General features: G+C 45.7%; 2 protein-coding genes across 2 annotated transcripts; both read left to right on the plus strand.

Annotated features, from left to right (window-relative positions):
• Positions 1–2,555: 2,555 nt before the first annotated feature.
• On the plus strand, positions 2,556–3,982 carry LOC142895511 (claudin-4). The gene has a single exon (XM_076036624.1). The coding sequence runs from the start codon at positions 2,763–2,765 to the stop codon at positions 3,429–3,431; it is 669 nt and encodes a 222-aa protein (XP_075892739.1). The 5' UTR covers positions 2,556–2,762; the 3' UTR covers positions 3,432–3,982.
• A 2,576-nt stretch (positions 3,983–6,558) lies between these two features.
• LOC142895512 (claudin-3-like) lies at positions 6,559–9,955 on the plus strand. Its single transcript, XM_076036626.1, has 2 exons — positions 6,559–7,193; positions 9,089–9,955. Exons 1-2 carry the CDS (start codon positions 6,708–6,710, stop codon positions 9,761–9,763), a joined length of 1,161 nt encoding a protein of 386 aa, XP_075892741.1. The 5' UTR covers positions 6,559–6,707; the 3' UTR covers positions 9,764–9,955.

Raw genomic sequence — 9,955 nt, forward strand, 5'->3', positions numbered from 1 at the left:
AAATTGCCGTCGGACAAACTGGAGACCAAAAAAAACCCTGAAGTTTTAAATAACAAATACACAAAACGGTTGCCTGTGAGTGAGGGACTGAGCAGCAGACTGATCACGATCATGTGATGAGTTGCAGCTGAGGAGACCTGAGAGCCAAACACCTGGCTGGAGTGCAGGTGTTTGGCCTGATTCTTAATTTATCAAGAGCAACGTAAACAGGAAATGTGTCAATGCGTGACACACATCAGAAACATTTATGAGTTAAAAATAGTAAAGTGGAATTTTTTTTATCCCATGATGGAACTTAAGCTGCATGTGTGGGGTTGTGTTGATTAATTTAGAGAACAGCACCTGTGTAAGTGGTTTCATGTGTCATTGTGCAAGTGTGTGTGTGTGTGTGTGTGTGTGTGTGTGTGTGTGTGTGTGTGACGTCACCGCCAGGCAGCCACACAGTTTCAGCAGGTAATTCAAGAGACTGCTGTTGCCCTTGTTGGCTGCTCCGTGACTCATACATGTTGGGACGTGACAAACATCACATGACCTAAACAAGAACCCTGAGGTTCTAACAGTCTGAATCAGTGGGGGATCGCAGATAAGAGAGCCAGAGATGCCTCTTTGCGTTGAACAAAATATTGTTGCTGTACTTACTTTTGATTCTTACAAAAAAAAAAAAAAAAGCTTTATTCCTCTGACTCTCTCCTCTCCAAGTTTTCCAATAACTCTTTTTTCCTGTGGAGGAATCATGCAGATTATGTGTCTGTTGCACATATGCCACAAATGCCTTTGATGTCAAAATGCTCTGCTGAGGGGGAAAAAAAGAGCAATAACAACCATTCTGAAGAAATACACTGGGATGCAGAAACAATTGGGAGCGTTTTGAATTGTGATTTTACGGTTCAAACTTTACGACACCGGTCCTTCATTCAAACCAGTTGGACTCGTTATCTGCCCCAACAACAGGTGGATGTTTTGCAAGGTGTCTGCATGTGGTTACATGCATGTTCACAGGTTCTGGGTTTGTCAAACAGATTTTCATTTTGTGCTCAAAGGGCAAAGCGTGCATAAAAGTGTGCACTCAAAGCAAAGTAGCCGATGCATTTACAATAAAGATGCATTTAAATGATGTGACTATAAAGCACAAACATCATGTTATTTGTGCATATGTTGAAAAAAAAAAAGAAAGAAGAATGCTTTGTCCAGATTTTCTTGTTGGTTGTGATTGGTGTAATACAGTTTTACATAGTTTTATTTGGAGGATTTTACATACACGTCTTTTAGCCTAAAACAAATACAAATCAAAATAAATATAATTACAAGAATAAAATCAGATAAAATAGTTTAATAGTTTAATAGCATGACTGACAGTTTTCAGTGCCGTCTCCATTAACAACCACAATGACTGATCATTAGACAAGGTGGTGTAACACTGTCCTGTGACACTTCTGAGGAAAGCAGAAGCTCTGCCGGAAAAATGTCAAGAAGGTAAAACCAACAAAAAAAAACCCTTGTCTGGACAAAAGAAACAACCAAACTATAACCACAATGACTGGCTATGAGGAACATAAGTTACAGGACAATCGGATGAGCAGTGAAACCATCTTCAACACCGCAAATAAAGAGCTCCCCCTGCCTGTCAGATAAGTCCAACACATACAAATTAAGTTTTGTTGTTTTTCTTTGTTGTTGTTGTTTTTCTTTGTTTTTAGCACATTCAACATTATTTGACCATTAAAAAGTCAGTGTGGGTGCTATTGTTTGTCTGTAGAAGGGGGTTGAAAAGCATCACATTACAACTACTGACCCCTGGTGACATTAGTTGATTATAGGGCAGCTTCTAATGAGGTGGTGATCACCTGTCTGGAACCTCCAAGATTCTGTTGTCAAGAAGAAGATGTTGAAGTTCGAATTCGTATCAGCGTTTGTGCTAAGAGGACAATGGGGTCAGGTTTTTTTTTTTTATTTGCATACACGTTCCAGAAATGTTATGCCCCCTTTTTTTGGATTGAAATTGAAGAAGACAGTTGTGGTCTGACAATGTGAAGTGATGTGTCTTGTGCTCCCACAGATAATGAGGCCCTTTTTGACTCGAACCTGGAGGTTTTTCCACCCGCTGTCCCCCAGGTGTATGTAGCTGAAGACAAGGCTCGTCATTGTACCTGTCCGCAGGTCTGTCTTTTTGCCCAGAGAGATTTCATTCAGATCGTGACTCAACATTTTCTTCGATGCTGGTCACATGGTCATATTCAAAAGAGTTCAATGAGACACAGGCACAAAAAGTTCAACAGTGTGTACAGACTTCATGATAGATTCCAGATTATTTATGCATTTGATTTAGATTCAGGAAACACCCCAGTGTATCTATTTATAATCTATAGTGGTTTCTATAATGATTTTGTATTATCTGAATTTAAAGAGATTTGGAGAGTGTGTTTAATTTTCTTGTGTTACTGCATGCTGAGCTGCTTCTCCTCATTGGCAAATTCTGCCATTTCCTGAAGTCGCAAACGTCTCAACATACATGGATGTGTCTTAAAGGTAAACACGATGCCACCAAGGCCAGACTCCACCTTCAGTCGTCTAATCTGTATAAAGAAGGTAGAATCGGTTTCTCCCTCTCATTTTCCTCTCCCGCTAAAGTCGTGAGCCAACGGGATCCGATATCGCCTTTAATCTCAGGAGGCTCGAGCCAGCCCGTGGACACAGAGGGCCTTCTTTTACCCCCGACCAGAGCCTTGCTCAGCTATTTCCACGCGTCCCTCAGCTGCTGAACCATGTATTCCGCAGGCTTGGAGGTCCTGGGCATGATCCTGGCCGTGGCCGGCTGGCTGGGGGTGATGGTGGCCTGCGGGCTGCCCATGTGGCGGGTGGCCGCCTACGTGGGCCAGAACATCGTCATATCGCAGGTGATCTGGGAGGGCCTGTGGATGAACTGCTCGGTGCAGAGCACGGGCCAGATGCACTGCAGGGTGCACGACTCCATGCTGGGGCTGCCGGCGGACCTGCAGGCGGCACGCGCCCTGGTCATCGTCTCCATGGTGCTGTGCATCGTGGCCATCGGCCTGTCGGTGGCCGGGGCCAAGTGCACCAACTGCAGCCGGGACACGAGCAGCAAGCCGCGGCTGGTGGTGGCCGCCGGGGTCACGCTGGCGCTGGCCGGGCTGCTGATGCTGGTCGCCGTGTCGTGGACGGCGCACGTCATCGTCCTGGGCTTTTACGACCCGCTGCTGCAGGAGACGGGGAAGAGGGAGTTCGGGAACGCCCTGTACTTCGGCTGGGCCGCCTCCTGCCTGCTCCTCGTCGGGGGAGCCCTGCTCTGCTGCTCCTGCCCGCCAGCGCCGGCCACCATACAGAGCGTCGGGGGCTCAGCGCCTCCACAGGCCAACTACCATCCCGTCAAGACCCTGTCCGCTAATGGATACACCAGGAGGGACTATGTGTGATGGGTGGTGACCCGCGGTTCTTCAGTCATGGACTTTAGTGTGAAGTGAAAGCAAAATACAACATTTTGAGCGCTGGCGTGTCTTTCGCAGGGTTTTTTTTGGTCTTGTTTTTCAATTTAAAGGCCAACTCTGTAAGATTTAGCAGCAGCCCATGGTAAGAAATATACTGCAAACAATTTTAACATTGACACATATTTGCAGGGATTTCAGGGGATAGTCACCAAAGCCCAACACGGCTACATCCAGAGCAACTGTGGAAATTTGGTATCGAGATGTGAATAAAAAAATGTCTTTATTTGTGAACCAATACCCACTTTTAAAATGATTTTTTGACTCTTTTCAATTACTAAAAACATGTTTTTATGCAATGCCATAACAATTAAAAACAGATTCCTTTAAATTTGACACATTGGACCTTTATGTATGGACAAGTGTTCCATAGAGATCAGCATTGTTGATCTCTAACTGATTATTCAACATGATATTAACTAATAAATTCTGCTGTGGCTTTGTCAAAGGCACATTGTTGCAAGTTTATTAATAAAAGGAGAAAGTGAACAGAAACTCCATGTTCAATCTCACACTTATGCAGTTTTGTAATTAAGCCTTGAAATGATGTTTTAATTAATCACAGACTATGCCTGCAACCTGATACCTGTGGAAATCAGCAGGCAGTCTGACTAATGGGAATTTGTGCCACTGCACAATGAAATTGGGTGTTTTATGTCAATGTTTGTGGAGAGAAGAAACAATGAGCAGGTTGTTGCTGCTTCCCTGCTATTGTAGCTTGCCCTCAGTTTTGGGGGAGTGAAACTAAGTCAAAGGTAAACGTCTCCAACTGCAGCGGGATGGAACGTGCACTGTAACCAAGATGAGGGCGGAGACACAAAGACGGCCTTTGTTTAGATGGCTTGTAACTGTTTGCTCTCATCGCCAGGTGGACGTATCTCAGTGGTCCTAAGCACAAAACAAAAAAGATTTGGAGCAAACTAGAACATTGTGTTTTAACAGAAAAGAAAAATTGTCTTGTAAATAGTATAACAATATAGGTCATAGACATGATGGCAGACCAAGGGGACTTGAAAGAAAAAAATCTAATATAAACATACAATTAAAACCAAATAACAAAGACTAATCAACATTGACTGAAGCACGATGCGGTTAATCACCTAAAGGATAAGAATCTTAATATTCTGAGTGCTGCCTCTAAGTCAGAGCTTCATGGCAGGATTGAGTTTCTGAGCCCTGCACTGCAGTCGTGTGTTGATGGGAAAGAATTCCGAAATGCAGAGTCATTTCGACAGTGAGAGAAGCGTTTTTTCCTGAGAACTTTCAGCACTTCCAGCGCCAACAACACCGGCATTGATAAGGTTATCACACTGTACTGTACGAAAGCAGATAAAAGAATTGACAGTTTCCTCCTTGAATTATTGTTGGTTTTTCAATTGTCTTATTTAATAATAAAGTTTGGTTCTAAATATAACCAACATCCATCAAAGCCCAGCAAAACAAAAATCATTCAAACAGAAGCAGAAATCACTTACTTAAGCTATCTGTACTTTCAACACAAGAAACACAGTGACAAAAAACAGAAGTCACACAGTCAGTACAGTGTTGCCCCGTCAAGCCAGAGAGAGTGATCACCCACATACAAGACAAAGAGTCATGCTGACATCCACCAGAGTCATACATACATTCTAACAGCATTCTTTTAAATAGATTGTAAATCACTGACTGACGATCAGTCTGACAGTCTTTACTTAAATGCCGTTTGACCTTTTAATCACCTCCTGCGCACCCTTTATTTTCAAGCTTGTGTGTGTGGTTTAGTGCATTGTGTACCAGGGTTTGTGAACGGCGCACACTCTAATTGTGGTTCTGCGCAAACAAAGCTCCAAACAGATAAAGTGCAGGTCCAGGCTCTGTTTGAAATTAAAACTAATTGATTTGACTTAACAACCGGCATTTCCCTGGTTTCTAAAGGCTAATCGTCTCTCTCAGCCGTTACTTTCTATTGTGAACACAATGATTTACGACGTCATAAAGTGGAAAGGCTTCCTGTAAAACAAGCTCCTTTTTTCCATTTGTTTTTAGTGACCCGTGCATTAGTTAAATTGAGGTTGAATCCTGCTAAGGCACTATGACCTGCAGGGCAAGGACAGTGATAAGAACCCTGAACCCCCCACTGGAGCACATGCACGTGGACAACCAAATGTCCGTTGGACTACCAGATGCCCTTTTATTTTTATGGTACAAGCATCTTCTCTGGTGTCTTGGAGTCACGTCTTCTCCATCAATACATCACCCATGATGATTGTCTTTTTACTCCCATCTGAGAGTGCCTTCCACCTGCAGACACCACGAGTGGGAGCGTGGGGGGTTACGCTGTTTACTTTGCAGTTCCCACATCTGGCCTCCGTCGCAAACTTCCCATGCTAGTCGGCCGGTGGAAAAAGTTGGTGTTGGCATCCCGGAGGAGCGAAGAAGAATTTCCTCATCTCCTGGTTTCTAAAGAAGATCATTTTTCATGCTGTGATATACGACGGTCTGCGTGAGGTTTAGTGTGGAAGGAAAAACATTGCCTTATCACCTCTTATCGCTGCCGAGGGAGTGGAGTGATGTCAGGATGCCTGACATGGCTTAGGCCATGAAAAGCCCATGAATTTAACTGGAAAAATACGAGCTGACTCACACCCTGGAATATTGAAATACTCAGAATTCAGAAGAAAAAAGACTGAATTTCTTTCATTTTTTTTCACATCAACTGGAATGAAAATCCCTCTGGGGTGGGCCGGACATAAAAAAAACAAACACACTTCTGATCCTCTGAACGCCAACGCTGTCCTGCCTGTTTGTTATTTGGAATATCAGCTCTTTTTTCATTTTCTCTTAAGTTTCGCAGAATGAGCAACCCACAGGCATTGGAGTTGATGTGCTGTCTTCCATTTTTAATCATTCATTCGCCGATCTTTACTGTGTCTGTTACCCTTTAACTCCTCCAGACCTGGAGATTGACTCCCTCTGTTTGCTCTCCCCCAACCCAAATAGGAGGCAGGGCTACCAGAACTGGAGGTAGTTGAATGATTAAGCTGTCAGGGTTGCAAGCTTGTTGTTTAAAATTCGGGACTGAAGATGATTTGAATCACCCCTGGCCAATGACCAGGTGGCTCCACCTTCACTGATAAAGCCTAGTCGAGTGCGGGGGATCCGGGAGAACATCCTCACCTCTGGAGTGGAGAAGTCTTCTGCGCACAGGTTCTCACACAGGTTCCAGACATGCCTTCAGCCGGACTGGAGATACTGGGAGTGACTCTGGCAGTCCTGGGATGGATCTTGGCCACCATCTCCTGCGTCTTGCCCATGTGGAGAGTCTCGGCCTTTGTCGGGATGAACATCGTCACGGCCCAGATCACCTGGGAGGGCATCTGGATGAACTGCGTGGTCCAAAGCACGGGCCAGATGCAGTGCAAAGTCCACGACTCCATGTTGGCTCTGAGTGCGGACCTGCAGGCCGCCCGCGCCCTCACCATCATCTCCATCGTGGTGGGCATCGTGGGACTTTTGGTGGCCATGGCGGGCGCAAAGTGCACCAACTGCGTGGACGAAGAGTCGGCCAAGGCCCGGGTGATGATCGTCGCCGGCGCCGCCTTCATCGTGGCTTCCCTCACCCAGCTCATCCCCGTGTCCTGGTGCGCCAACAGCATCATCATGGAGTTCTACAGCCCATTGACACCCGAGTCCCAGAAGAAGGAGATCGGGGCAGCTCTGTACCTGGGCTGGGCAGCAGCTGCCTTTCTTCTGATTGGGGGAGGCATCCTGTGCTCCAGTTGCCCGCCACAACCCGAGAAACGATACGGGCCGCCGTCAAAGATGACGTACCCCGTGAGCAGGTCGATCGCTCCGAGCGGTTATGACAGAAGAGACTACGTCTGAACCCGCACCTGTCGGTCTTTCTTTGCCACGACGGAAAGACGGACAGATATTTTTTGTTTGTTTTAATAAACTTAAATGTGTAATGTTAGTGATGTAAACTTTGGTATTCATGTTACAATCAATTTTCTTCTCAACAGTCGGAAGATTTTTCTTAGGTTAAACTTTGTTTGTCTGAGAATGTAGAGAATGAAACGTATGTGAGAGGCAGCGAGGCAAACATATACAATGCAAGTGTAACTTAACGATAAGTATGGCGTATGTATTTCATTCAAAATGAAAATAATGTGGAATGAGATCCAAGTGTTGTCTTTCCATATTCTGTATGTTTTACTACAACATTTTTTAACATGTTTTTATATCTGCTCATCTGAAATGTCTTGATGTGTCTTTTTTTTTATTATTACATTGTTATTATTCTTGTACGTGTCTATTGTTAATAAATCTTTTTGTAACTAAAACAGCCTCTCTTGAACACATTTTTTTATTTTGAGTTCTGAGTGATTTCTTAGCATTTTACTGACGTTGAAGACTAAAGAATGTAGAGAAATACTATGACAATCCACAACAAACAGTTTATCTTTGTAATGTTTATAATTTATTATTGACTACAGGATGAAAAAATCTGGGTTAAAAAAAAAAACTGCTGTGAAATTTCCAAATTGTGTTATGAAAAAATGAATCAAGTTCACTTCACTTTGGCAAACACACTGAAAACATTCACTCGCAGGCACTTTGCATTCTCAGCCACTGAGCTGCCGACCGGCAGTCTCCATCCCACCACCAGCCGCCCACCTGGCTGTCTCCCATGTGTCTGTTGGCTCCATGATAACAAGAACCACGGCTGTGTCAGCTTCCCGGCCCTTTGACCATCCGAACAGCTTCCTTCAACAATGAGTCTGTTTCATGTCATGATTTGGAAGGTGGGGGCTGGTGTGTTTTTGGGGGGGTGCTGTCAGCAGTGGCTTCCAGAACATTAGGGGTGGGGTCATGAAACGGCCCTGAAGAATGTCAAGGGCGAGACTTTAAGGCCCATCAAACTGAACACCGCTGTGAGGTGGAATCCTCCCAATAGCCTTTCCCTGAAAGTAAAGCTGCACCTCTGGATGAAGAGGAGTCGTTACTCTAATCCCATGCCACCTTTGTCAGAATAGTTTGAAGATTTTTTGAAAAAAGGATTTCACTTTGTGGGGGAAGAAAAGAGTTGAAGAAGTGCCTAGTGAATCATTTTGAGGAAGTGATCTGCATTGTATGGTGGAATAAAACAAGCACATTTTTATGTGCAGCCTCTTAATGAATAGATTCAATTTCTTGAAGTCAGGAGTCGACTTCTGATACATTTTAATACAACTCAATACTTGTTTCAATCTCAAAATCATCCATTAATCAACAAACCAACAGTTCTTATTTTTCCTCTCGGCCCGTCAAAGGCCTCTTTGTGGCTGAGTCCATTGTAAAGTCAGCCACGTAAGCTGATAGCAGTGCCGTGTCCAGGTTCTTCCTCCCCCTTCGGTGATGTCAGCTCCTTGAAGGACTCCTCCCCTCCACCTGATCTGGCTTATAAAGGATAGTGGCGAAGTCCAAGCAACAGATCATCACGCAGACACAGTGGCAAGACTCGAATTAGGGATAGTCAACGGTTAGCCGACTGGTTGACCTCCTCCTCCTCTTCAGAAGTCCCTTTTTTGTTTTTTTTGTTTTATTTTTTCACCGCAACCTACGTTCAGGTTGGCCGGAGGCTCGCGGGTTTCAAGATGTCTGTCGGGTTGGAGCTGATAGGCATCTCCCTGTGCATCTTGGGATGGATCATCGCCATCGTGGCGTGCGCCCTGCCCATGTGGAGGGTGACGGCCTTCATCGGCAGCAACATTGTGACGGCTCAGATCATCTGGGAGGGCCTGTGGATGACCTGCGTGGTGCAGAGCACGGGCCAGATGCAGTGCAAGGTATACGACTCCATGCTGGCCCTCTCGCAGGACCTCCAGGCCGCCCGCGCCCTCACCGTCATCTCCATCCTGCTGGCCATCCTGGCCGTGCTCATCGCCATCGCCGGCGCCAAGTGCACCAACTGCATCGAGGACGAGGCGTCCAAGGCCAAGGTGATGATCATCTCGGGAGTTTTCTTCATCGTCTCCGGGCTGATGCAGCTCATTCCCGTCTCGTGGTCGGCCAACACCATCATCCGGGACTTCTACAACCCTTTGATCACCGACGCTCAACGCCGGGAGCTGGGCGCCGCCCTGTACATCGGCTGGGCGGCCTCCGCCCTGCTGGTTCTCGGCGGGGCGCTGCTCTGCTGTTCCTGCCCGCCACGTGAGACCAGGTACAACCCTTCACGGATGGCGTACTCTGCCCCGCGGTCTGCGGGCGGACCCGGCTTAGAACGGAAAGACTACGTGTGAGCGAAGAAAAGAGCCATCGGTGAATCTCACGCCGGCTCTCCACACCAGAGCGAAGGTGCGGTGAGGAGCAGAGCCCAAGGAAACAGACTCCACAATGAAGAATGTGTTTTGATTTTGTCCAAATATTTTCTGAGAGACTGAGAACGAATGCAATGAAAACAGGAGGAGATATTTTGTAAAAAATAAAAATAA

The sequence above is a fragment of the Nelusetta ayraudi genome, unplaced genomic scaffold (assembly GCF_046127955.1).
Source record: "Nelusetta ayraudi isolate G7.1 ecotype Tasmania unplaced genomic scaffold, CSIRO-AGI_Nayr_v1 ptg000048l, whole genome shotgun sequence".
NCBI lineage: Eukaryota > Metazoa > Chordata > Actinopteri > Tetraodontiformes > Monacanthidae > Nelusetta > Nelusetta ayraudi.

Excerpts from the sequence above, each read along its gene's own strand:
- LOC142895511 (XM_076036624.1), top strand. The coding sequence starts at position 2,763 with ATGTATTCCGCAGGCTTGGAGGTCCTGGGCATGATCCTGGCCGTGGCC.
- LOC142895512 (XM_076036626.1), top strand. The coding sequence starts at position 6,708 with ATGCCTTCAGCCGGACTGGAGATACTGGGAGTGACTCTGGCAGTCCTG. Across the intron at positions 7,194-9,088 it reads AGAAGAAGGAGATCGGGGCA|GTTGGCCGGAGGCTCGCGGG; the intron begins GCTCTGTACCTG and ends ACCTACGTTCAG.